This window comes from Entelurus aequoreus, linkage group LG11 (assembly GCF_033978785.1).
Source record: "Entelurus aequoreus isolate RoL-2023_Sb linkage group LG11, RoL_Eaeq_v1.1, whole genome shotgun sequence".
Lineage (NCBI taxonomy): Eukaryota > Metazoa > Chordata > Actinopteri > Syngnathiformes > Syngnathidae > Entelurus > Entelurus aequoreus.
The window spans coordinates 70911626-70939335 of NC_084741.1; the positions used below are offsets into that span (position 1 = coordinate 70911626).

Genomic DNA, 27710 nt, shown 5'->3' on the forward strand with positions numbered 1-27710 from the left:
GAAACTAAAATAATGCTATTCGGTAACAGAAGAGAAAGTCAAACACAAATACAAATAGACAGAGTAGACATTGAAAGTGTCATGTCTGTGTGATCATGTTTTGTTTTGGTTATGTTCGGTTTGGTTTTTGGACCTTTTGTGCACTCTTGTTTGTTTTGTTTCCATGACAACCCATTAGTTTTCACCTGTCTCACGTTTTGCACTCGCGCACCTGTCACTAATCATGTCGCCGTTATTTAAGCCTGTCTTTTTCTGTTGATCGTGCTGGTGACATTCTGACAAGACTTGGACTATGGGTTGTTGGTTTTCCCAAGATGCAAGTAAAGCTGGACTGGACATGGCGTGAAGGTAAAGACATGATTTATTTTTTTAACTCTAAACTACAAAAAAAAGGAAGCAAACAAAAGGCGCGCACAATGGCGGAGAACAAACTTGACTAAAAGACTTGCACAAAGGCAATTAACTATGAACATGAAACAAAAACACTTACTGTGACATGGCATGAAGCATGAACTATAGTAAACAGGAATCTCATGGGTAGCGGAGGTATGATGGATAATGTCACCAGGGAGATCAACAGAAAAAGACAGGCTTAAATAACAGTGACATGATTAGTGACAGGTGCGCGAGTGCAAAACGTGAGACAGGTGCGTGACATGAGGACAGGTGAAAACTAATGGGTTGTCATGGAAACAGAACAAACAAGAGTTCACAAAAGGTCCAAAAACCAAACCGAATATAACCAAAACAAAACATGATCACACAGACATGACAGAAAGGGTAAAATTAAAAAAAATGTTTTGGGTGCAATATCAGACAATAAAATGAACTGGAAATCCGATTTGAACATTTTACAACATAAAGTGGTAAGAAACACGTCAATAATGAATACAACTATATTTTCTACTGCTCACCAGTTTTACCATATCTAAGTTATTGTGTAGAAATATGTGGAAATACCTACAAAAGTACCCTTAATTCACTAACTGTGTTAAAAAAAAAAAGGTTAGTTAGAAAAATACATAACGTTGGATATTGAAAACATTCAAACCCTTTATTTGTTGAATCAAAAATATTGAAATTCAATGATTTTGTACATTTTCTAACTGCTAAAATGATGTACAAAGCAAACTATAACCTATTACTGTATAGTATATCAATACAGTATGTGGAATGACATTATATTATGGAATGGATTAAGCAAGAAAGTCAAACAAAGTACTAATATGATCCAGTTTAAGACATTTTTCAAACTCAAAGTATTCACAATGTACAACGAATAAGAATCCTGATAAACAAAAATGAGATAATCCTTTTGATCTCATTGTGTGAACCATAAATTACTTAACTATTCATTTATGAGAACTTAATGTTTTGTTTATTTATGAATTTAATAATCATTTGCTTATGTATTTATTCACAGTTGTGTTATAGGTTGAGTACAAACAAATGTGTGAAATTGCTATTAAACGAAAAGGGGGTAGGAATAAATAAGCTCAGTTTCCTCCTACTCCTTTTCAGTCATGCCTGGAAATATGTGATTGTAATTGTATGCATGTTTGAAATAAACTAACACCATAACCATAAATACATTTAGTATTAATGTACCAACATTTTTGTTTTTTCAAATATCCTCACTGATGTTTTTATTTGATCTTTTTTATAGTATCTTTCCCATCGCAAAGCCACAGTCGGGGTTGTTCACCCGCGACAATACAACACGCCGCCCCCAACTCACCAAAGACTCCATCCACGATGGCATTTCCATTTTAATAGCTTAGTAGTGGTCGTGCAGGGGAACCGGCAACGACCCTAAACACTGCCAAACCTGCACAAATGACGACATCTGGACTGCCCTAACTTGGCCTTCAAGTTGAATGTACTAGACCAGGGGTGTCAAACTGGTTTTCTTTGAGGGCCACGTCAGAGTCATGGTTGCCATCAGAGGGCAACTTGTAAAAGTGATAATGTATGAATTTGCCTATGCATCGGATTATTATATATATATTTTACATACACTAAAAAAATTTAAGATTTTACAGTAAAAAAAATTCAGTCACCAAAATGTTACTGTAAAATATACAGTTTTTTTTTTTTTACAACATATTACTGTAAATGGAAAAACAGTACTACTGGGTTTTTTTTTAATTCTGGCAACTCAGCTGCCAGTTTTTTTTTCCCATTAAAAAAAAAAGTGATACCTTTTTTTCATTTACAGTAATACACCGTAAAAACAACAAGCGTAGATTCAAAAACTGGCAGCTCTATGGACAGAATTTTACAATAAAAAATATGTTCAATTTACGGTAATATGCTTTAAAAACCATTGTCAATTTTACCGTAAAATCTATAATTTTTTACAGTGTACAATTTGATTGGTTACATGCTTTGAAATCAGAAGTCCAGCAGATATTTAAGTATTTATTTTTATTTTGACCAAAAAAAAAGTATGATTTTGGATAATGTACGGAGCCCCTAAAGGGACATGGGGGGGAATGTATTTTTAATTTTTAATTTTTATTTTTTTAGACATGTATCTCGTGCACAGGATAAACTTTTTATAAAGTAAAAATATTTTTTTTTTTTTTTTTTTTTTTTAGACATGTATCTCGTGCGCACGAGAAACTATCTTGTGCGCAAGAGAAAGTTCCTCGTGATACATGTCTAAACTTTCTCGTGCGCACGAGAAACTTTTTGTAAAGTTATAAAAAACAAAAAATATATATTTATAATTTTATTTTATTTTTTAAAATTTTTAGACATGTATCTCGTGCGCACGATACATGTCTAAAAAAAAAAAATAAATAAATTCTAAAAAATAACATTTCCCCCATGTCCCTTTAGGGTATGCAATTTCGTGCAGTGCATATATTTTTTCTGTCAAAATGGAAAAAACAAACACATTTAGTAAGAAATGATAAAGCATTTTACGAAAAATAAAAATATGTTCTTTCCAGGTGTTTGCGGGCCATATAAAATGATGTGGTGGACTATGATAGTGGGCGGAGCATGATTTTTGTTTTCATTCCAGAAAATAGTTGATGGACCACTGAGCTGATGATAATGTCAGACATTTTGGAAGAAAAACAAATGAAGAGATTCCATGAGGTTGATTCAGGGATTTTGCTAAACGTGTACACGCTGAATGTTTATATTCAAAGTGATGGAACTTTACTTGGCATTAGTTCTTATTTTTGTTTGTTTGAATCTGTGTGTTTGTTAAAACTATTAAATATATTTTTTATTCTATGTTTCTGTCGTGTGCTGATTTTGCCAATAAACGTGTTTTTAGGGAGGGCCACATCGCAATTATTAGAGGGCCGTTTGTAACAGTAAATATTTATGAATATGAATGTATATTAGCCTCGTTACACTAATTTGCAAAGGCAATTGTGTTTGGTTATATATTTTCTTACTCACAGATTGATGGAAAACTTGGTAAGAAATTGTAAGTTAAGGTGACAAGTTTGTATTTATTTTCGATAACCAAATAAAGTTGCATGCATCGATATATGGTTGCATGCATGAATATCAAAGAAGATACGCAATGCAGTAGGGATGCTCAAAAAATGATAGATTCACATCCAAATCGCGATTTGAATTTTTTAAAATTTCATTCTAAATCTATTCATAATATTCGAGAATTAATTTAAAAAATATATATGTATATACATGCATTTTTTTCAATTGTTTTAAAAGAATGCGTTTTTGAATTAAATACATGACATTATTAATGATATTGTTGCTTTTATACTTTTTTGGTTTTCCTTTTTTTTAGTATTGCATTTAATACGTATTGTATTTTGTCTTCTCAAATGTTATTTTTTAGGGATGTCCGATAATGGCTTTTTGCTGATATCCGATATTGTCCAACTCTTTAATTACTGATACCAATATCAACCGATACCGATATATACAGTCGTGGAATTAACACATTATTATGCCTAATTTGGACAACCAGGTATGGTGAAGATAAGGTACTTTTTAAAAATAATAAGATAAGATAAATAAATTATAAACATTTTCTTGAATAAAAAAGAAAGTAAAACAATATAAAAACAGTTACAGAGAAACTAGTAATTAATGAAAATGAGTAAAATTAACTGTTAAAGGTTAGTACTATTAGTGGACCAGCAGCACGCACAATCATGTGGGCTTACGGACTGTATCCCTTGCAGACTGTATTGATATATATTGATATATAATGTAGGAAGCAGAATATTAATAACAGAAAGAAACAACCCTTTTGTGTGAATGAGTGAATGGGGGAGGGAGGTTTTTTGGTTTGGTGCACTAATTGTAAGTGTATCTTGGGTTTTGTTATGTTGATATAATTAAAAAAAAAACAACAATACCGATTATTTAAAAAACGATACCGATAATTTCCGATATTACATTTTAAAGCATTTATCGTCATCTCTATAATTTTTGTTTGTCAAATTAAAATTGTATATTTTTTTAAATACGTTTTTTTAGGTTAACATTGCACATATGTCGCATGTCTGCAGTCAAGACATGCGACATGTCTCTCCTGAAGGAATCAATAAAGTGTGTTATATATATATATATATATATATATATATATATATATATATATATATATATATATATATATATATATATATATATATATATATATATATATATATATATATATATATATATATATATATATATATAATACGAGAATCGTCTTCAATCAATAATTGATTCTGAATACTTATATAAAATATTTATATAATGTATCCAAATATTACAACCACTACTATGCAGTGATTTTTTTTTTCTGTATTAACGCACATTATTTCCAGCCTTTGGCGGGCCACATCTGGCCCCCGGGCCTTGAGGTTGATACCTATGCTGTACAGCTTCATGTAAAAGACTTAACATTTGAAAGCTGTCATCTGATTGGTCAACTGTTGGCCCGCCCTCCGGGTAACAGACCAATCCAAAAGCGAGCGCACGGCCATGTTGAATTGTCAATAATTTGAAAGAAGAGACAAAAGAGTGTTATTAATAACGCTTGTGGATTTCTTTAACAAAAAAAGACGACACTTTTCCCCACATAAAAACACCGTTAAACGTTACGCACGTAACGTTAAACCGTACAACAGCTGAAAATACACATTGTTTGGATAGATGTAGCAAACTTAAGGTAAGGTGACCGAACGCGAGCGAGCTAGTTAGCATAGCGTGCTAACTGTTGTTAGCTAGCAGAAGTTGGCACTAAAAGTTACGAACTTAAAAGTTTCCTCACATATTTCTCGGGATTAATGACACGTACTGAACTCGTCCACCCAAACAAGGCCGGAGGTCGTCGTCGCGGTTCGCACGCAAGCTGGAGAGTTGAAGACGCATTGCTACGTTAAAAGTTTGCACAATGTATTGTTAATGGCGGAGATTTGTCCACTTTCACTTTGACAACCAAAAAGGGACAAACCGTAGAAAATGGATGGACGGAATTGTGTTGTATAACATTAACACACGCTGGTTACCTTTGCTTTTATGTGATGTCAATGTTAAAACTTCCTTATTGTTTTGTGTATACGACGTCAATTAGTGTTGGCATTAGCACAACATCAAAGTCGCAATGAGCAAAATGCGTATATATATATATTTATATTTATATATATATATAAATGTGTGTATATATATATGTATATTTTTTTTTAAATTGCTTTGTGATATTTTTTTGTGTGTGTCATATTACAGATTACCTGGATTTGAAGCACTTTCCAGACTCCTCAACAAATAGCAAGAAAAAGAGTCCAGGTGGAATCATACAAACTAAACCACAGCAGTGCAAACCAAAAAAGAGGAATCGGGTTTACTTAATGTATAACATCAAAGTCTAACATACATGATTTAACATTTTTTGGTAAAGATAAGATGACTTTTTAAGATAGACACCCTAAGTGGAACATTAGTGTGTGTCAGGTCATTTATTTATTCAGATGAATGTTAATTTCTCCTTTTTTTTGGGAGAGTTACCTTGTAAATAAACTTAATTCACACGCAGGGCTCTTCTTTTCAAGGGTCCTGTCGCCAGATATTCCTTAAACACAAACGAAAAAGAGCAGTGCAGTTTTTTTTTTATTATTTTAGTTTCTACTACTACTTCAGCCATCAGGGACACAAATCACTGTGGAGAACATTGGCGACATGGCTACGGCAAGCACAGCGAACCCTGCAACGATGTTGGCCTTAAGCAAAGCAGCGAATGGGCAACACGGAGAACTGACCAAGCTTGCCGCGGCTTCTCCACAGTCGGGATTCAGTGGGCAGCAGCTGCCCTCAAACAGGACCAGTATTCCTCAGAGTAGCAGGGGCATCAAGTAAGACACCCATCCTCATATGTCCTTTTATTCAAGATGTGACCTACTATGGCAAATATGATCATTTATCTTTTGGGTTCATTTATTTTTCTGTAACCTTTTTTTTTGTTGCATTTCCTAGGTTTGGGGATGACTGGAAAAAGTGCCTAGAACTTCCTCCAAAAGACAACCGAATGAGAACATCGGTAAAGTAGCCCTATTTTCTCTAAAAACTAGGGATGTCCGATAATATCGGCCTGCCGATATTATCGGCCGATAAATGCGTTAAAATGTAATATCGGAAATTATCGGTATCGTTTTTTTAATTATATGTATCGTTTTTTTTTTTTTTTTTTGTTTTGTTTTTTTTAATTAAATCAACATAAAAAACACAAGATACACTTACAATTAATGCACCAACCCAAAAAACCTCCCTCCTCATTCACACAAAAGGGTTGTTTCTTTCTGTTATTAATATTCTGGTTCCTACATTATATATCAATATATATCAATACAGTCTGCAAGGGATACAGTCCGTAAGCACACATGATTGTGCGTGCTGCTGGTCCACTAATAGTACTAACCTTTAACAGTTAATGTTACTCGTTTTCATTAATTACTAGTTTCTCTGTAACTGTTTTTATATTGTTTTACTTTCTTTTTTATTCAAGAAAATGTTTTTAATTTATTTATCTTGTTTTATTTATTTTTTTTTTTTTTAAAGTACCTTATCTTCACCATACCTTGTTGTCCAAATTAGACATAATAATGTGTTAATTCCACGACTGTATATATCGGTTGATATCGGTATCGGTTGATATCGGTATCGGTAATTAAAGAGTTGGACAATATCGGAATATCGGATATCGGCAAAAAGCCATTACCGGACATCCCTACTAAAAACCCCCCAAAAACTTAGTGTTTTAGAAATATAAGGCCACATTACCTTTTTGAGAAATAGTAGGAAGAAAATTGGAGAAGCTTTCGTCTCGTAATGGGAAAATTCCTGGTTTTAAAGCAGTAAATATACTAGGGTTTCCCCTTGATTGCCAAAATACCTGTCGCGGTGGGGGTGTGGTTACAGTGACAGTGACGTCATCGTATAATTTGCTAAATTAAATGAAAATTATTTGAAAAGGCTAAACAAATTTATACATGTATTTTTTAAAAAATTGTGATATTAGTTAGTATTAACTAGGGGTGTAACGGTACACAAAAATTTCGGTTCGGTATGTACCTCGGTTTAGAGGTCAAGGTTCGGTTCATTTTCGGTACAGTAAGAAAAACACAAATTATACATTTTTTGGTTATTTATTTATCAAATTTGTAAACAATGGCTTTATCCTTTTAACATTGGGAACACTATAATAATTCTGCCAACATTAATCAACATTAAACTGCCTCAAGTTGTTGCTCAGATTAAATAAAATGACAAAACTTTTCTTCCACATATATAAAGTGCAACATTAAACAGTTTCACGTCAACTCATCATGCTTAATTTATTACAGCATTTGGGAAGCCTGTAGTTGATTTGTATTATGTAAATATTATATTTTTATCAGCATGTGATAGCAGGGACCCTGCCATTCCAAACTAGGCTGCTCCATTACTAATGATTAATGTAACTATAGCTAAAAAAAAGAGTGCAATAGGAGAGACTATTCATCCCTGAACACCATGGAGTTCATGTAGGCTTAATGATGCAGTTGCATTATTATATCAACTATCAGAGACAGAAACTCTTCATTTAACATAATGTCCTTTTTTGCTGCTTCAACACAGCTCAATCAACACAGAAAAAGGTCAAGTGAAATAACAGACAGACAGGGCTTTGCTGTCTGTAACACACACACACACACACACACACACACACACACACACACACACTGTTATTATAGAATGTACTCGTGTTCAGAGACTCTACTACCGTCCCTTGATGTCCCCCACGAATGAGTCAAGCTGCAGCGAGCATAACGTCACTCTTGTTTCGTGCTGCTGCACCAGTTGGACTTTCTCTCCTTAAAAAGCCGCCACTGTCCCCTTAATATTTTCACATTTTGTTGATCGCTGTCCGCGGTTATATCTGGGATATATTAAAAGTTACGTCCACACAACAGACATGCTGACTACGCACCAGACAAGCCGCTGCGTCTTGTTTACTTTACTTCGTCACAATATCCGGTTTCGGCAGCGAAGAATGAGGAAGTGTCGCTGTGTGTCCAGGGAAGCACAGAAACAATGTGTTTGTACGGGAGGTAAAATCTGTTGGAATTGGGACGGTTGTTATCATACAATTGGCAATAAAAGATAATAATAGCGTCTGACTTTGTGACTTCTTCTGGAGGCTACAATACGTTGTACTACTTTAATGTGTAAAAACCCGGGCGTGGCGGCTATGATTTTGCCGTGGTGGGTCGCCACAATCAATTACATCAAAAGGAAACCCTGTATGCTGTATCTACAGTATATATATTTACAGCATCAGTCATCAATATTAAATACAATATATGCAGATTTTTAACGCTCTCTGTGTGTTTTCTACTTTGTCAATGCCAGGATGTGACCTCCACTAAGGGAAATGAATTTGAAGACTACTGCCTTAAGAGGGAACTCCTCATGGGGATCTTTGAAATGGGATGGGAGAAGCCCTCTCCTGTCCAGGTACATTTCTATGCAAAATCTCTGTATTTTCTTGGGGTATCTTAAGGGGATTTTTAACAGGAGTGGATTTTAGATGTGTTTAACTCGCTTGTTTTGTTAGTTGGAGTTTCGCTAAAATTTGGTGATAGGTGATACGTTAATTAACAAGAACTCAAAACAATTTTATTGTGTGCATATAACTGGCAATACAAAGTTCTGTATATATTGACTTAGACTTACCCCGGATTTCCACAGGACGCGTGGCATAATTGCCACGCCGGTGGACTCTTTCCGTGTTTACTCAAGTCAATATGTCTGTTCCCACTGTCAGGTTCAAACACTGATGACATCTATTAAACAGACAAGAAGCAAGGAATCATGCAGAGACAGAGTTCAATTTAGCTCAATGAGGAGAGACGTATTGGGCTGTACACTTAGTTACAGTTCCAACCTACGCTCTATGGTCCAGTCCCACGTGCTCCTCTATTTATTTGGGAGGTCCCTGGTTACATCACTGAGGCAGCTTCTGAAGGAAGGGGGGTAATTTCAGCAGCCCCAGTTAGACACAATACATGATTATTCAGAAATGCAAATGTGCTGACACTCGTGATATCGCCCTGTCTCGGCTTTGTCTGCGTCACGGTACTCGTTGTTCGGCCTTGGCAGTCAGCAGGCCGGGTCTGGACACAAACACTGATACGAGACGACTCGCAATCCAAGATTACAAGTTGTCCCTTTGCACAGATAGAAAAGTACAACTTCAGCACAATTGATAATAACTATAGCAACGGCCTTTAAGCATAAGAGTTGTGTGATAATTTATACATAATTATTCTAACACCCACAGCCTGCAAAAACGTCATAGTTGTGCCGTTCCGGATCCATGTGCTAAATATATGCAGAGCCTCTATATTTGCCGGCCGCCGCAACACGGCGGATCAATTCAGCTAAAATCTGCTTGTGTTGTACAGGAAGTCGCGCACAAATATAAAATAAATTATCCGGTTTACTTTAAAAATAAAAGTCTGTCTTCAAGGTGGATTGTATTTTATTCTTTGAAACGTGAAGTCATATTGTCAAAGGTTGTCAGATATAATTTCCCCTTGTTGGCCCAAATGCTGATACCGTGGGTCCAAAATTAAAGAATCATATACAGGCATATCCCGGGCAGTTTTGTACGCATATGGGGTCCTATGTCAAATGCCAGCTGATTAGGGCTGGGCGATATGGCAAAACATTATCACAATTCATTTTTTCATATCATCCGATCTCGATTAATAATATCACCATTTAAAAAAAAAAATTAAAGCGTATTGTCCCGTGCAGGATTATAACGAGTACCGCATCCCTACTGTTTACTACTACAGTATCTTGTAACAAACATTTCTCACATGTTTGATTGAGGTAATATATATGCTGACAGCTGTCATTTTGTTCATATCTATGATTGTGCTTACTAGAGGTGGAACAGTACAGATAACCCACGCTGCGGTCCGAACCTGGTTTTAGGGCCATATTTTTGCTTATTTTTCGGTACGTTTTGTGGGAGTAAAGATAACTACATGTTTGCCCCTCAGTTATTTTATTTTGTTTGCTTGTCATCATTAACATTCTGCATAAACCAAATAATAATAGGTGTAGTGAATATTATAAGACTTGCATTTGAAGTTAATATTTACTAAACACTTTCAAATGGTAAATTATTATTTGTATTCTTTAATCACTCGTATACACTACCGTTCAAAAGTTTGGGGTCACATTGAAATGTCCTTATTTTTGAAGGAAAAGCACTGTACTTTTCAATGAAGGGAGGCAGCGTGCAGGTAAAAGGGTGTCTAATGCTTAAACAAAAAATAAACAAAAGGTGAGTGCCCCTAATAAAAGTCATTGAAGCTTAGGGAAGGCTATGCAGAACGAAACTGAAACTGAACTGGCTACAAAGTAAACAAAAACAGAATGCTTGACGACAGCAAAGACTTACTGTGGAGCAAAGACGGCGTCCACAATGTACATCTGAACATGACATGACAATCGACAATGTCCCCACAAAGAAGGATAAAAATTGCTAAAACAAAGCAGGTGCGGGAAATATCGCTCAAAGGAAGACATGAAACTTCTACAGGAAAATACCAAAAAAAGAGAAAAAGCCCCCAAAATAGGAGCGCAAGACAAGAACTAAAACACTACACACAGGAAAACCGCAAAAAACTCAAAATAAGTCACGGCGTGATGTGACAGTAGACCTACTTTGAGACAAGAGCTATATTGATACATGCTTGGTTATGGTTTGAATTCATATCCAACAATTGCGACAACGACTTTTTACTGTCAACTGAGTTTCGTTTTTTAATGATTTCTGCTAGTGGTGTGCCTCCGGATTTTTTCAACGCAAAAAATGTGCCTTGGCTCAAAAAAGGTTGCAAAACACTGTTCTAACAGACATATCCGCCATGTATGATCGAGGAAATATGCTAACAGCTTAACACCGTGATCAAACTCAAATTAAAAGCGATCAACGATCACGATCATATAATCGCCCAGCCCTACAGCTGACACAGAGGCCGTAGAAGCAGGGGTGTGGTTTGTGGGAGTTGTGTGTGTGTCTACAACACTCGCCGGGGATGACGTTACTATTGTGATGTTGCTTGCTACAAAGAAAATAGAGGTTGTTTTGCAAGGTAAAACTGTCTTTTTCACGAGTCAAGTCAATGTCGTCACAGACGTGGCCGCCTCTGGCTGTTGATGGACGGCAAAGCTCGAAACGTTCCGCAGTGTTTACTTCAGCACGTGATTATGCACAGGTTTGCGAGATCTCCTAAAAGTCAGCTCTGTTTTGCTGCGCGGCGGAGCGGCAACAGAACAGCGGTAGGGATTACCAGGTGGCAGTGACGTTCGGTGACGATCACGCATCGCAGCCAGGATGTTTCCTGTGGAAATCAGGGGTTAGATAAACTTTAATGGACTACAAGGGAATTTGTTAGACACAGTAGCTCAATTACAATAGGAAAATAAATCATAACTTAACACCCACAAGGTCACAAAAAAGAGGTTGAAAATAATAAATAAAATGTATACCAACAATACGAGTCAGGTTGTACTTAAAAACAGCTGCAGAAAAAATGGGGCATCATAAAAGTAGTTGAATTATAAGTAAATAAAACTGAAAATATACATTATTATCAAAGAAAGGTGCGGTACTTTCAAAGCAGTTCCAGTAAAAGACAATTATACGACACCTACTCAGTGGCCTAGTGGTTAAACCTGTTTGTTATCCCTTTTTTCCAGATGAGATTGCTAAACAACCAACTTGTTGAGTAGAATCGAAAATGCCATCCATCTTCTTCCGCTTATCCGAGGTCGGGTCGCGGGGGCAGCAGCTTAAGCAGGGAAGCCCAGACTTCCCTCTCCCCAGCCACTTCGTCCAGCTCCTCCCGGTGGATCCCGAGGCGTTCCCAGGCCAGCCGGGAGACATAGTCTTCCCAACGTGTCCTGGGTCTTCCCCGTGGCCTCCTACCGGTCGGACGTGCCCTAAACACCTCCCTAGGGAGGCGTTCGGGTGGCATCCTGACCAGATGCCCGAACCACCTCATCTGGCTCCTCTCCATGTGGAGGAGCAGCGGCTTTACTTTGAGCTCCCCCCGGATGGCAGAGCTTCTCACCCTATCTCTAAGGGAGAGCCCCGCCACCCGGCGGAGGAAACTCATTTCGGCCGCTTGTACCCGTGATCTTGTCCTTTCGGTCATAACCCAAAGCTCATGACCATAGGTGAGGATGGGAACGTAGATCGACCGGTAAATTGAGAGCTTTGCCTTCCGGCTCAGCTCCTTCTTCACCACAACGGATCGATACAGGAATAGTGAAATCTTATCAACCCAAAGCCTGCTCGGTGGCCTTGTGGTTAGAGTGTCCGCCCTGAGGTCGGTAGGTTGTGAGTTCAAACCCTGGCCGACTCGTACCAAAGACTATAAAAATGGGGCCCATCACATCCCTGCTTGGCACTCAGCATCAAGGATTGGAATTGGGGGTTAAATCACCAAAAATGATTCCCGGGCGTGGCCACCGCTGCTGCCCACTGCTCCTCTCACCTCCCAGGGGGTGAACAAGGGGATGGGTCAAATGCAGAGGACAAATTTCACCACACCTAGTGTGTGTGTGACAATCATTGGTACTTTAACTTTACTTTTAACTTTAATTATCTCAACAGATACCTATTACCGTACGGCGAGTGATTTTACAGCTGGATGGAGTACGGAATGAAGGAGTTTTTTGCATCATACACTATGGGAGCTAAGCTAGAGAAGCCTGTTGGAGTATGAGCTCCCCTCCCTCAATTGTCTGGTGGAGTGGTTAGGCAGTATTGTCCATGATGGAGAGCAGTTTGTCCAGTGTCCTCCCGTCCCTCACTGAGATAAACGAAAACGCCTCCGACTGCGTGCCAATAGTTTGGCCGGCTATCTGGATCAGTTTCTCCTGCCGGCTTATGTCAATTTTGCTGGTGTTGCTCCCCCAGCAAACCACAGGGCACTGGCTACCACAAACTGGTAAAAAGATCTCCAACACCTTGCTGCACACATTAAAGGACATGTTTATATCATTTTGGAAAATTCTGTTTCTCAGAAAAGTTAACGAACAATTTAACTTAAACTGATGTTTGACTTCGCTGGCTTCAAATATCTTTTCCGGGTGACAGTTTATAATGTCACGAATTGTCCAGAGGTTGTACGGTGCCTTCCGTGACATTGAGAGAGACAAGTGGTGAAAAAATAGATGGATGGATTGAGGATTTATCAAGTAGTTTTTCAGTATACTCAAATTTTACGTGTTGAACATTTTTTTGGATGACTTAGCTTTGTGCCGTGTGACATGATTGACTTGGTCTATGTCGCCTTAGAAACGCTCGAGACAAAAGTGCTGCGCTTTGCTTTGCAGAACGCAGACTTTCCTACCTCCACCAAAGAGGTTGTTTTTGCCAAGGTTTGTTTGTTTGTTAGCAGTTGCTCTGTTGTCACCCTGTTTGTTAGCGTGACAACAGAGCAACTTGCAATACTTGCAAAGTGGATATTTCATCAAAGAGAGGAAATACAACAAGAAACATTAGCGCACACAGCATGGGATAACTTTGGAATGCAGCGTTTTCAATCCTGTCCGATCGTGAAGCAAATCTCCACCAGCGGCGGCAACGTAGCACGTTGTCTGCTGTTATTACTGCAGGTAAGGTACACTATCTATCAAAGTGCCTTATTATAAAAGCTGCTATTACTGGAAAGATGAAATTAATTCTGCTCATGCTATACATGATGAGACCGCGTCTGACTGAAAGGCTGCATGCCTCCCTCCTATATGAAGCGTAATTAGTCTGAAAAATTGCCTGTCTGTCCTGAAAAAGCAGGTGTGCTTATTTTTCTGCAAAATAATGATTAATGTTCGTAGTTTATGGTTACAGGATTGCACAATGCAAATTGCACAGTTCCATTGGACTTGATTTGCCTGTAATTGTCACTGGCTGTAGTAGTTTTACTTACGGTACTTTTGAGTGGTGCGCTCATATTATTTGTTTTGTTTATTCCAACAATAAAATACACTTTTTAATTTTTATACATTAGTTATATTCAAAATATTATTTTTTATGGTGAAACCTGGCACTCCATTGAGGCTAGGGGTCTCTTAAATTGAGTTTGTACACTTATGTTTTTTCTACACTAAACAAAGCTGATGCTAATCAATCTGTTTTTAGCCTTTTTATCCTGGTGAGAATCGATAAAGAACCAAATTGTTAGGTGTACAGCTCTGGTAATGGGTACATTCACACCCACCTGCACAAATGTACTTCAAAATGTAACAATTAAAATAAATATGCCTTTTTTTTGTTTACTAGGGCATGCATATATAATATGCATTAGTTTGACCATTTAAAATCAACGATAATAAAAAGGAGATGCTTGGAAATAGCATAAAAATGCCCCAAAAACTTGGAAAAACGCGATTCATAGCGTTACTTTTTGGTGTAACCATCATGAGCGTTCTGTTCAGGTATATTTCTTTTATATTTTGATAAATCATCATATTTATGTAGTACTAAATTTAAATAGGTATTGATCAATCTTTAAGCTGTGTGTATTTGATTTCAGTTTGCTTTTGACATCTTATTTAGAATTGTAGTTAATACTTTTACAACCTTGTGTTGCGCTCATGATGGCGTAACCAAACTAGATTTCATTTAATGATCTTATTTTGAATATTTATTCCCTTTTTTACATTTAGTATATTTTAATATTTATTTATAAACATTGAATGCATTTCAAATATCAATAAAATGCAATTGCCTTAATCTTATAGGGTAATGTTTAGTTACACCAAATCATGAGCGTAACACTAAGCTTCATCACTTTGACTTGTAATATCTCTAATTCTGGTGGTGTTTTATGCTTCTTCTTTTTTTTTTGGAACATGTACTATACATATAATACAATAAAGTCCCATATAAAATTATGTTTCTAGCAATACTTTAATTTTGCCTTTGAAAGTAACACTCCAATGTCCATTAGTGGAGCTGTACACATAGGCAAAACCTAAAATGGGATCGGCATTGTAAATACCCTATCAATTCCGATCTCTAATTACCATGCTTTAGTATTGCTTTGATAATGCGTCATTTTTGACATCCATTTCATACATTTTATACCGTTGGTCCTTTTTGGAGTTGCGGGGGGCTGCAGCCTATCCCAGCTGCATTTGGGCGGAAGGCAGAGTACACCCTGGATTAGTTATTGGAATGAATTTCAAACGAGCAATAGTGCGAAACTACCCAAAAATAGGTGTGCAAAGCTTGTGTCATTGTGTTCAAACAGATTTGAGGCTGTAATTGCTGCCAAGTATTGAGCAAAGGCTTTGAATACTTATGTATGTATGACAGTTTATGTTTTCCTTTTTAATACATATGCAACATTGAAGAAGAAAAAAACGTTCACTTGGTGAAGTGAAGTGAAGTGAATTATATTTATATAGCGCTTTTCTCTAGTGACTCAAAGCGCTTTACATAGTGAAAACCCAATATCTAAGTTACATTTAAACCAGTGTGGGTGGCACTGGGAGCAGGTGGGTAAAGTGTCTTTCCCAAGGACACAACGGCAGTGACTAGGATGGCGGAAGTGGGGATCGAACCTGCAACCCTCAGGTTGATGGCACGGCCACTCTACCAACCGAGCTATACCGCCCCATTATGGTCATTATGGAGTATTGTCTGTAAAATTTTGAGGACAAACAAGAATTTGGAATTAGGCTGTAACATACCATGTTGAAAAAGTGAAGCACAGTGAATATTTTGTGGATGGACTGTAACTCATGGTATTAAATTATCTCATAGGAGGAAAGCATCCCCATCGCCTTGTCGGGCAGAGATATCCTGGCTCGGGCGAAAAACGGAACGGGAAAAAGTGGAGCCTACCTCATTCCTCTCTTGGAAAGGATAGACCTGAGGAAGGATCACATTCAAGGTCAGTGTGTTTCCCCCTCTTCAGCTCAGGTCTTAAAAAAAAAAAAAAAAAAATGGTGAACCTGGACTAACCTTCTCCACACATGTCATCAACCCTCACATTTCATCAGCCCTCCCACTTGTGTCTCAATCCAGCCTTAGTAGTAGTGCCCACCAGAGAATTGGCGCTGCAGATGAGCCAGATAAGCATTCAGCTCAGCAAGCACCTCGGCGGAGTCAAGGTGATGGCTACCACCGGGGGAACCAATCTAAGGGACGACATCATGCGCTTAGACGAAACAGGTATTTCTAACAATTGCTTGAGTGTTTATAGTAAGGCGTTTGTTTGTGTACCGTGTTTTCCGGACCATAGGGCGCACCGAATTATAAGGCGTACTGCTGATGAGCGGGTCTAGTCAGGTTTTATTCATACAAAAGGCGCAACGGATTATAGGACGCATTAAAGGGGTCATTTTTTTTTTTTCTAAATTGTAAACACTTCCTTGTGGTCTACATAACATGTAATGGTGGTTCTTTGGTCAAAGTGTTGCATAGATGATGTTTTACAGATCATCTTCAAGCCGCTTTCTGACAGTCGCTTCAGGATGCGCTGTTTTGTGGGCGTTCTCATTTACGTTGTTCACCTTTGGCAGCGTCTTTTCTCCGTCATCTTTGTTGTAGCGGTGTAGCGTGCAAGGACGGGGGTGGAAGAAGTGTCAAAAGATGGAGCTAATTGTTATAATGACTTTCAGACTTTACTTAAATCAATAAGGGAGCAGCATCTCCTCACCCGTGGTTTACTAGTATAACAATAACAACGGCAGAAATGTGTCTCGTGAAAAGCCGTCCGACCGGAACTCTCTAATAACAAAAGTTCCTTGGGTGAATTATGTAAACTCACTACACCGGTATGTTTTAGCGCTTTCATGGTGAGTTTACTGACAGATATAAGTAAGAACATTACACTACTTTATATCAGAAATGGCAACAGCAGAGGATGAATGTCCAATAACAAGAAGATGGAGAAAAATAAGAAGCTTATCGACTAAGGCAGGGGTGTCAAACTCAAATACAGAGTGGGCCAAAATTTAAAGGTTGAACAAATTAACCTTTTAATAGGGACCCAAACAAGTTTTGCATTGAATATTGAACAAGCAAGGCTTATATAACTTTATAGTGACATGCAAAATCGAGTTTCAAATAATAATAATAATAATAATTAAAAAATATCAATGGCATATCAAATACAATTTAAATAAAAATTGAATGCTCTTTTCTCTTTGCAGCCTTCTGAGGTAAATATCAACATTAACTTTTTCCACAGGCTAATACATTTTAAAATAAAATAACAATGAATAAACCAACCATTCAGGACTCTAAACTGCTCAGTTTGCAACACACTGATCTAATCTGATGTGCCCAAGCCCAGATACCTGGCATCTTTTCTTGGATGTTAGTTCATTAATGTCGGGGCTCAGGCTTTGAGCCAAGGCAACCTTCATTATCGAACGAAGGTGTTCATCAGTCATTATATCTCGTAGTCCACCCGGACCAAAGTCTTGGGGGCGTGCCTTAAAGGCGCTGCCTTTAACGTCCTCTACGAGCTGTCGTCACGTCCGCTTTTCATCCATTCTAACAACGCGCCGGCCCAGTCACAAGATATGTGCGGCTTCTGTACGCACACACACGTGAATGCAACGCATACTTGATCAACAGCGATACAGCTTACACTGAGGGTAGCCGTATAAACAACTTTAACACTGTTACAAATATACGCCACACTGTGAACCCACACCAAACAAGAATGAAGAACACATTTCGGGAGAACATCCGCACCGTAACACAACATAAACACAACAGAACAAATACACCAACAAAAGCACCATAATGATTCTAGCGGGAACTCTCATTCAACCCTTTTTCGATTACGCATGCACCTCCTGGTACCCTAGCACCTCCAAAACCCTCAAATCTAGAGTCCAAACATCCCAGAACAAGCTAGTCAGATTACTTCTAGACCTCCACCCCAGATCATACCTCACTCCTACCCACTTCTCCAAATTGGACTGGCTCAGGGTGGAGGACGGAGTAAAACAACTTGCACTGAGCCTAGTCTATAAAATCCGCTACACCTCCCTGATACCGAAGTACATGTCAAACTACTTCCTTAACGTAAATGACCGCCATAACCACAACATCAGGGCTGGAGCTCCACTAACCACGTTAAACCCAGATTCCGATCTAACAAAGGTCTTAACTCATTCTCCTTCTATGCCACATCAATATGGAATGCACTCCCAACAGGTGTAAAAGAAAGGGCATCTCTATCCTCCTTCAAAACTGCACTAAAAGAACACCTCCAGGCAACTTCAACCCTAAACTAACACCCTCCCCCTTCCACATCCCACCTCCCCGGATTGTAAATAATCAAATGTAGTTACTTATGCTTTCTGAACTCTCTCTCTCTCTCTCTCTCTCTCTCTCTCTCTCTCTCTCTCTGTCTCTCTCTGTCTCTCTCTGTCTCTCTCTCTCTCTCTCTCTCTCTCTCTCTCTCTCTCTCTCTCTCTCTCTCTCTCTCTCTCTCTCTCTCTCTCTCTCTATGTCCACTACTTGCTGTACATATCCTACCAAGTCAGTCCTACACTGTTTCAATGTCCATTTCTCTGATGATGCAATTGTCGATGACTGAAGTGTTAATTGCGGTTAATTGAAAAGAAGTGTTAATTTGAGTGTGTATGCTTGTTTCTTTTTGTCCTAAAAGTGCACGTAGTGATCGCCACACCAGGAAGAATACTGGACCTGATGAAGAAGGGTGTGGCTAAATTTGATAAGGCACAAATGATGGTGCTGGATGAGGTAAAATTTGACCTTTCTTGACGTTTAAGTGTGTCATTTGTTGCCCCCTTCAATGAAATTGTTCATGTTTTTAGGCAGATAAGCTCCTTTCTCAAGATTTTGTGGTCATCATCGAAGAAATTATCAATTTCCTCCCGAGGAACAGGCAGATTCTGCTTTATTCTGCTACCTTCCCCATCAGTGTGCAAACATTCATGGTACAGTTTGACACGATGACGACTTTAAAGTCTGAATAATCAGATTTAAAAATGTGAATCCTTTGCCTCCAGACCAAACACTTGCAGAAACCTTATGAGATCAACCTGATGGAGGAGCTCACCTTGAAGGGCATCACTCAGTATTACGCTTACGTGACTGAAAGGCAAAAGGTTCACTGTCTCAATACACTGTTTTCTAAGGTGAGTCACTGCAGCCTCTTCTCTTGTGGCACATGTAAAGGTGGTCCTCAGTTTGCGAACCCCTTCCGTTCCTAGGCAGTGATGTAAGTCAGCTCTTATACCTAAATCATTTCTAGGTCACTCAGACTGTACGTAGAGTACATATAAAATACATTAGGAAAAAGATTAAATACAATAGATCACTTAAATATTCATAAAAACAACTCCTTATGTGAGTTACCATGAATTGATTAACGTGGACCCCGACTTAAACAAGTTGAAAAACTTATTTGGGTGTTTCCATTTAGTGGTCAACTGTACGGAATATGTACTGTACTGTGCAATCTACTAATAAAAGTTTCAATCAATCAATCAAAGCTACTGTTCTGAAATAATTATTTACTTACAACTTTTTCTCACTGTCACACATAGTGCTCCAAAACCAATTACCCACTTCTGGCCACAACAATAAATGTACCGGCAGCAAACACAATATTATGAATATAAATGTCTGATAATGGCTTTTTTGCCGATATCCGATATTCCGATAAAATCACAATCTGTGTAAATCCTTTGTTTACATTTAGGAGCACTGTTAGCTAGAGATGTCCGATAATGGCTTTTTTGGAGATATCCCGATATTGTCCAACTCTTAATTACCGATTCCGATATCAACCGATACCGATTTATACAGTTGTGGAATTAACACATTATGCCAAATTTTGTTGTGATGCCCCGCTGGATGCATTAAACAATGTAACTTTACCATGAATTGATTAACGTGGACCCCGACTTAAAAAAGTTCAAAAACGTTTTCGGGTGTTACCATTTAGTGGTCAATTGTACGGAATATGTACTGTACTGTGTAATCTACTAATACAAGTTTCAATCAATAAAAAACAAGATTTTCCAAAATAAGAGAGTTTTGGCGGTAGCGAGGGTGTGTATTGTAGCGTCCCGGAAGAGTTAGTGCTGCAAGGGCTTCCGGGTATTTGTTCTCTTGTGTTTATGTTGTGTTACGGTGCGGATGTTCTCCCGTAATGTGTTTTTCATTCTTGTGTGGGGTGGGTTCACATTGTGGCGCATATTTGTAACAGTGTTAAAGCTGTTTATACAGCAACCCTCAGTGTGACCTGTATGGCTGTTGATCAAGTATGCCTTGCATTCACTTATGTGTGTATAAAAACCGCATGTGTTATGTGACTGGGCAGGCACGCTGTTTATATGGAGGAAAAGCGGACGTGACGACAGGTTGTAGAGGACACTAAAGGCAGTGCCTTTAAGGCACGCCCCCAATAATGTTGTCCGGGTGGAAATCGGGAGAAATTCGGGAGAATGGTTGCCCCGGGAGAGTTTCGGGAGGGGCACTGAAATTCGGGAATCTCCCGGGAAAATCGGGGGGTTAAAACCGATACCGATAATTTCCGATATTACATCGGCAGGCCGATATTATCGGACATCTGTAATAAATAAGATATATTGATATAATTATAAAAAAGAGGGCTCTGTAATAAATAAGATGTATTGATATAATTATAAAAAAGAGGGCTAAGATCCTCATTTACACGTATTTTTATCTACGCGGTTGTCTTGCAGGCATTTCTTCTTTGTTAAAGTATTGCACTGGAAAGGTAACCTCCTCTTCTCCCAGACCTCATTGTAAAGACACTGAATCAACAATGCCTCTAGCATGCATAAACTAATATTTACCTTTTAATGATCGGAAACAAAAGCACAGCTTATATTGGTGGGTATTTATGCCCTCTGAGCGGTTCATGAGCATTCTTACTTGGTAGCTTTCCGTTTGGGAGACATAATGAAGTGCAAAAAGCGAACTAAGAATTGACATTACCAAGATTTGTCTGTGTCGCTGTCTGACGGTAAGCAGACCCGCAGCTACCTCACACCCAACACTGCTGCGTGACGCACACACGACTGTATGCTTCTGCCGCGCGTGCTGTATGTATCCAGCTCTCATGTGTATCACTTGTTAACTGATTACAATGACGTATTTTGTTAATATATGAAAGTGCGTTTGTAACCACAAAATGTAACTCAGAACGTCATAACTGGAGGACCACCTGTGGAAATTTGCATGGTAAACATGTATTGAACCAGTTTCCTATTGGCAGGTTTTGCATGAGATAACCAACTTGTAGTACTGTTAATGTTAACTTAATTTAATTCAAAGGCATTAATCTATATGTTTCTCCTACAGCTTCAGATCAATCAGTCCATCATCTTCTGTAACTCCACTCAGAGAGTGGAGCTTCTGGCCAAAAAAATCACCCAGTTGGGCTACTCGTGCTTTTACATCCATGCCAGGATGATGCAAGAGTACAGGAACCGCGTGTTCCACGACTTCAGGAACGGACTGTGCAGAAATCTGGTCTGCACAGGTATGATGAAGGAATTCATTGTGCACGCCTCAAATTGCCTTGTATAAAGAAGGCTTTGTTTTGCAGACCTGTTCACTCGAGGTATTGACATCCAGGCGGTCAATGTGGTCATCAACTTTGACTTTCCCAAAAGTGGAGAGACCTATTTGCATCGCATTGGAAGATCAGGTGAAGATCACGCAGCTTGCTTCTACCATCCTCTATATTGTCATAGATACTAACCTAGTTTTCTTTTAGGGCGCTTTGGTCACTTCGGTCTAGCCATCAACTTGATAACATCAGAAGACCGCCACAACCTGAAGAGCATCGAGGACCAGCTGGTCACCGACATAAAGCCCATCCCCAGCTGCATCGATAAGAGTCTTTATGTGGCGGAGTTTCACTCTGTGGACGATGACGACTACGATGGCAACGATGAACCCAAAAACACAAAACTCGGTGCAGCTTGAATGAATGTGGTGAGTTGTTTTTGTCATATGTACTAGTCTCGCACAGTTCACTTTGGAAAACCACTGGAAATCCCCCTTTTTCCAAAGCATTTTTCATTGAGATAGCGTTTGACACCTGGCAACCCATTCTTTCACCTTAATCAGAAACAATTAGGCCCCCTCTTATGCAAAAGTTGCATTTAATGATGTTCTAACAGTAATACGTGTTGCTAGAGAAAGCTGAAGCTTGGTGTATACTCTCGCGTCATGTAACTTGCTTAAGCGATGCCGTCTCGCCCCCTCCCCCCGTGTACCTTCCCGCAAGTCTTGCACTTCCCAAAAATCCTAGCTTCGCGTCGGAGAGCTGTGATCGGTCACCTTTTGCAGAGGAGGCTTCTAGAGCACAGGAGAGCAGACTTTGTGTTTGGAATGCACACATTAGTGTAATAAATAAAGCAACATTGATTGAACATTTGCAGGAAAACAGATATTGTGTACTTTATAGCTGGGTGCGCTCTAAAAATTATTACAGAATGTGTTGTTTTTCAGCTTGTGTTGTTGTCCAGAAGAAGTCACAAAGTACAGCACTCCCTTTAACTTTCATTGCCAAACATCAATAACACATACACTTACGCATTAACAATATCATGTGGTTAACTGTCAGGTTCAAACACCAAACTATCTGTTACACAAGACAAGAAGAAGGAATCAAGCAGAGACAGCAACGGCGCATTCCATCGCACACAGTGGAGGTTTACAAGCCGTCCGCCTTTTGCCTGATAACATCAAAGACAACTTTTGTCTTCACGCAGGGCAGCCTGAACTCATAGCAAACAAGTTGTGTGATAATTTATATACAATTATTCTGACATCGGCAATAGCATTTCCAAGGCTATCATTTGAGAGAAGACTTGCCATTTAAACGGCGACTTGATGTCCAAAAGTGACCATGCTGGAACCAGCACGGAAGAAAAGTTTAAGGCGAGCTGTGGGTATTTGGAAAAGTTTCAAAAGAATAGCTCAGTCACAACATCGGGTGCTGTATACCCGCTAACGGCAAAGCTGCTCATACAACGCTGATGCTTCAACTTGGATTTTATCTACCAATCTTTTTACTGTGATAAGAACGGACGTTTTTGGAAAAAATGCCAGAGGGGACCTTTATTACAGCAAAGGAGAATGCAGTACCGATAGAGGAGCGCCTCAAACTGCTTGTTTGTGTTAAGGCTAGCGGTGGCTGGAACATGTGCAAGGTGGCACTATGCTTCTTTACCTCCCCCAGACTGTTCTACAAATGTCACAAATATACAAGATAAAATGATTTTCCTCTTGTTTTTTAATTGTAGCAACATGTTTGGTAACATTTTGAGGTGCGCCAAAAACAGGACTTGTGTGACAGTTAAGCTGGCTGTTGAGATGTTTGAATTTAAAAAAAGATATCGTTGAGTTATTACTCATTTGTTATTTTGATGCACATACAGAATATATACACATTATAGTGTCTTCAAAGTGTGCCTTTTATAGGAATTGTTGTCAAGGCTAGAACCAATTATTCATGTTTACATTGTTTCTTACCAGAGGTGGGTAGTAACGCACTACATTTAATCCGTTACATCTACTTGAGTAACTTTTGGGATAAATTGTACTTCTTAGAGTAGTTTTAATGCAACATACTTTTACCTTTACTTGAGTATATTTATAGAGAAGAAACACTACTTTTACTACGCTCCATTTATCTACATTCAGCTCGCTACTCGCTACTGATTTTTATCGAACCGTTAATGCACGCTTTGTTTGTTTTGGTTTGTCAGACAGACCTTCAAAGTAGGATCTATCGCATGCCTGGTCACTGGTGACGTTTGACTCTGTTTCACCAAACAAATGCAGTCACTGGTGACGTTTGACTCCGTTTCACCAAACAAATGCAGTCACTGGTGACGTTTGACTCCGTTTCACCAATCAAACAGAGCCAGGCGGTCACATGATTAACTGCACATAGTTTCAGCGGCAAACAACAAGCTTAAACTTACATGAACTCAATGTCAAATTTGAGGAAGCACATCGCGTTAAGTAACGTCAGTAGATATTTTGGCTGTCACCGTAGGCTGATGTTAGCTTCCCTGCTATGAATCGCTGTCAAATGTACATTGTGTGGGGACATTTATTAACGCACTGCAGCCTCGTAGACAGAGACACACACGCACAGTTGCACACACACACAGACACACACACACTCACACGCACAGTCGCACACACGCATGCATACAAACACCAATCAGAAGTGCACAGTGTGTTCCCAGGTGCAGCCCACACCTATCAGTTTATGGTTTGCGTAAAGGCTAACTTGTTATTTTCCTTTGTAAATCTCTGCCTACTGAGCCTATGGTGCTGTTAAGTTATTGTGGCTCAATTTGCCTTAATTTTTTTAATGTTAATGTATTATTATTTAATATATATTATTGTTTTAGTTGCTTAAGAGATATTCCTGGCTCTGAATTTGCTCATTGCTATTTTTATGTTTTTGTGCATTATTTAGGTTACTCATCAGTTACTCAGTACTTGAGTAGTTTTTTCACAACATACTTTTTACTTTTACTCAAGTAAAATTTGGGTGACTACTCCTTACTTTTACTTGAGTAATAAATCTCTAAAGTAACAGTACTCTTACCAGGCATGTGATTTTTCCGTCTAAAGTCGGAATTCAGTCTTTTTTAATCTCGGGGGGAAAAAAAAATTCTCTCCCGTTTTTCCGTTTTTTTTCCCGACCCTAAATCAAGATTCGAGACGTAGTTTATATTACGCCGTAGTTGATTGGTCGATATGTTCCTTGTGACCAATCAGGACATCTGTTATGAATGATGACGTTAATAACGTCATCATTCATAATGGTTATTACCACCATTTTCTATATGTAAACAATGTCGGTTCTCGAGAGAGAGAGGACGCTTTACGGGTAAAAGAAATTATAAACATGTCAAAAATAAGTTTCGATGGGACTGGATGGAAAGAGAAATCACTGATACTGTTGGGAAGAAGAAAGTTACGACTTTGTTGGGTGATTTTATTCGGAAAATCGATCGTCCCGGAAAGGTTTTGTGCACGTGGTGTCATGATAATATTGACTATGGATCACGAGGTTTCAAGGCTTTGGAAGTACATGCAAAACGCCAAAAACATATGAAACAACTGGAAGCAAGGAAAACTAACATTTCACTAGCTGGTACTTTTGGATGTCAACCGAAAGTGAGCAAACCTTACGGACTTCATCTTTTGTTTACATCGACAACTGCCGTAGACATGGAGAGGTAAGATCCACCCACTTCAGTTGCAGACAGGGTTGTTAATAATGAGGTAAGCTAAAAAATATTTGCTTGCGAAATACGCATGTTTGTTTTAAATATTAACCAATTATTGCTTTGCGAAATATAAATGGGTTTTTCTAAAAATAAAAAGCCACGTGAAAATATATTATGAAATTACAGAAATTCAAAGAGTCGCATTATTGACTCCAGTTAACAATTTATTTGAAATAAATTTGCATATAATACTATTTTGTAATATTAAGTTCTTATGTAGTCTCTTGAAACTATTGTCAGTGGTGTAACAATCTTGAAGGTAAATATTTTCACACTTGTTTCATGCAATATGTCAGTGTCCTCACATTATTATTATTTCCTATTTTCAAATATGAGTAAACAATACTAAACATGTTTAATTATTTTCATAAATTGATATCCTATTTTGGCGAAAAGAATGAAATGTTTACATTTGGTATTTTGTTAAATAAATTTGCAAGGAAAGCTCATGTTAGGGCTCTCCGAGAAAGCTAATGTGTGAAGTGAACTGAAGTAATGTGGTAATACTGTAAATAAAGTGTAGATGATAACACTGATCAGTGTGACACCTGCGGATGTGAAATGAACACAAGATGTAAATATTAGTGACTAAATACTGCTGGGACTGAACCATATACAGTGATTCATTAGGATAATTGGGTTATGTATGTTCTATTAATGATGTTTTCATGTCTTTAAACACTAAAATATTTTCTTCAAATGGTGCTGTCTTAATTTTAGCATGTTAAATTGGTGAAAAACCAGGAGCTGGCTGGGGGGCCTTCATCCCCCAGACCCCCGGAAATTTTTTAAGTCTTTTTCATTGTGGTCAAATCACATGCCTGTCTTACTTGAGTACAATTTCTGGCTACTCTACCCACTTCTGTTTCTTATTGGGAAATCTGTTTCACTCAAGGAACGTTTTGGTCGTAGGTCGAGGTTCCACTGTATATGTAGTCCAGTGTATGAACACACCAAAGTGCTGTAGTCCAAAGGAGAGTGTCTACTACAAGTGTTAATGGATGTCATCAACAAGATTAAGCAGAGTTTTAAAGTTGAAAGGTCAAGGCTCGCTCTCTTCATTCTGCACAACAGAAGTCAAGATAAATGTGCTCAGCACTCAGGTGACAACAACTTACTGTCTCATATTTCAAATTGGGTTTTTTTTTCCTTGTTTTTCAGGAATAACAGATGGCAATGGGCCTGGCATGTATTTGGCTCAAGACACCATCTGAAGATTTTCTGTTGTCACTTTTCATTTTATGTTTACAGCATTTGCCTAATCTGTACATGTGCATCACCCAGTTTCTCTCCTTGCATTTTTTACATCACCTGACATTGAGCACAAGTTACACAACCTCTCCTCGCAGTGGAAGCATTCCTTTAGACTGTATTCATTTGACACACTGATAGGATATCATGACTATTTTTTCCCAGAAACCTTTTGAATAAATAATAATGTGGCTTTTTTCCCCCCCAAAACGGAAGCATTGCATTTATAAGTCAAATGATAAAGTACATTTTTAATGCATTTTTTTTCTTCCCCAAATGTTTTCAGCGTTTTTTTTAAATTATTTGACAAATGTTGAGTTTGTCTTATTCTTTAATTTAAATTTTGGATTTTTTTTTCTTTTCTTTTCACCGCTGCCAACTGAACATTTGTAGATACGAAGCATGGATGCAGTTTGAAACTTTCATTCCAAAACGTTGTGGTCAATTGCAGTTCCATCAATCACCAGCAGGGGCGCTGTCCATCTGTGATGAGAATGTTGAATTCAAACCGTCATGACCAAAAGTTATTCCTCAGTATAAAAGAAATGGGCAAGGGTTTATTTTCTGTGTCAATGCCATTGCCTCTGGAAGAACAAATAAAAGTGACTTGAGCTTTA

General features: G+C 38.3%; 2 protein-coding genes across 3 annotated transcripts in view; both read left to right on the top strand.

Moving 5' to 3' along the window:
• Window positions 1-3207, top strand: part of bcl3 (BCL3 transcription coactivator) — a 113739-nt gene extending 110532 nt beyond the window's left edge. Inside the window, exon 10 of the mRNA XM_062063937.1 lies at window positions 1667-3207. Coding sequence (XP_061919921.1) covers window positions 1667-1773 — 107 coding nt within the window. The 3' untranslated portion in view covers window positions 1774-3207. The remainder of the gene's footprint in view (window positions 1-1666) is intronic.
• ddx61 (DEAD (Asp-Glu-Ala-Asp) box helicase 61) lies at window positions 330-27710 on the top strand. 2 transcript variants are annotated; one of them, XM_062063933.1, is made up of 14 exons: window positions 4951-5155; window positions 5713-5772; window positions 6106-6335; window positions 6457-6520; window positions 8872-8976; window positions 16319-16448; window positions 16583-16729; window positions 19188-19282; window positions 19357-19479; window positions 19552-19680; window positions 21878-22058; window positions 22125-22226; window positions 22296-22516; window positions 27004-27710. In XM_062063933.1, exons 3-13 carry the CDS (start codon window positions 6163-6165, stop codon window positions 22505-22507), a joined length of 1461 nt encoding a protein of 486 aa, XP_061919917.1. In that variant the 5' UTR covers window positions 4951-5155; window positions 5713-5772; window positions 6106-6162; the 3' UTR covers window positions 22508-22516; window positions 27004-27710. The 2 variants fall into 2 exon arrangements, with proteins under 2 accessions (XP_061919916.1, XP_061919917.1); XM_062063932.1 differs by lacking the exon at window positions 4951-5155 and adding an exon at window positions 330-348 and having other exon boundaries at window positions 5713-6335.

What these genes read in the sequence shown, in the direction of transcription:
- ddx61 (XM_062063932.1), top strand. Translation starts at nt 6,163, where the DNA reads ATGGCTACGGCAAGCACAGCGAACCCTGCAACGATGTTGGCCTTAAGC. An exon ending in AGAAGCCCTCTCCTGTCCAG is followed by an intron (nt 8,977 to 16,318) that starts GTACATTTCTAT and finishes ATTATCTCATAG; the next exon opens with GAGGAAAGCATCCCCATCGC. An exon ending in CATGCGCTTAGACGAAACAG is followed by an intron (nt 16,730 to 19,187) that starts GTATTTCTAACA and finishes TTGTCCTAAAAG; the next exon opens with TGCACGTAGTGATCGCCACA.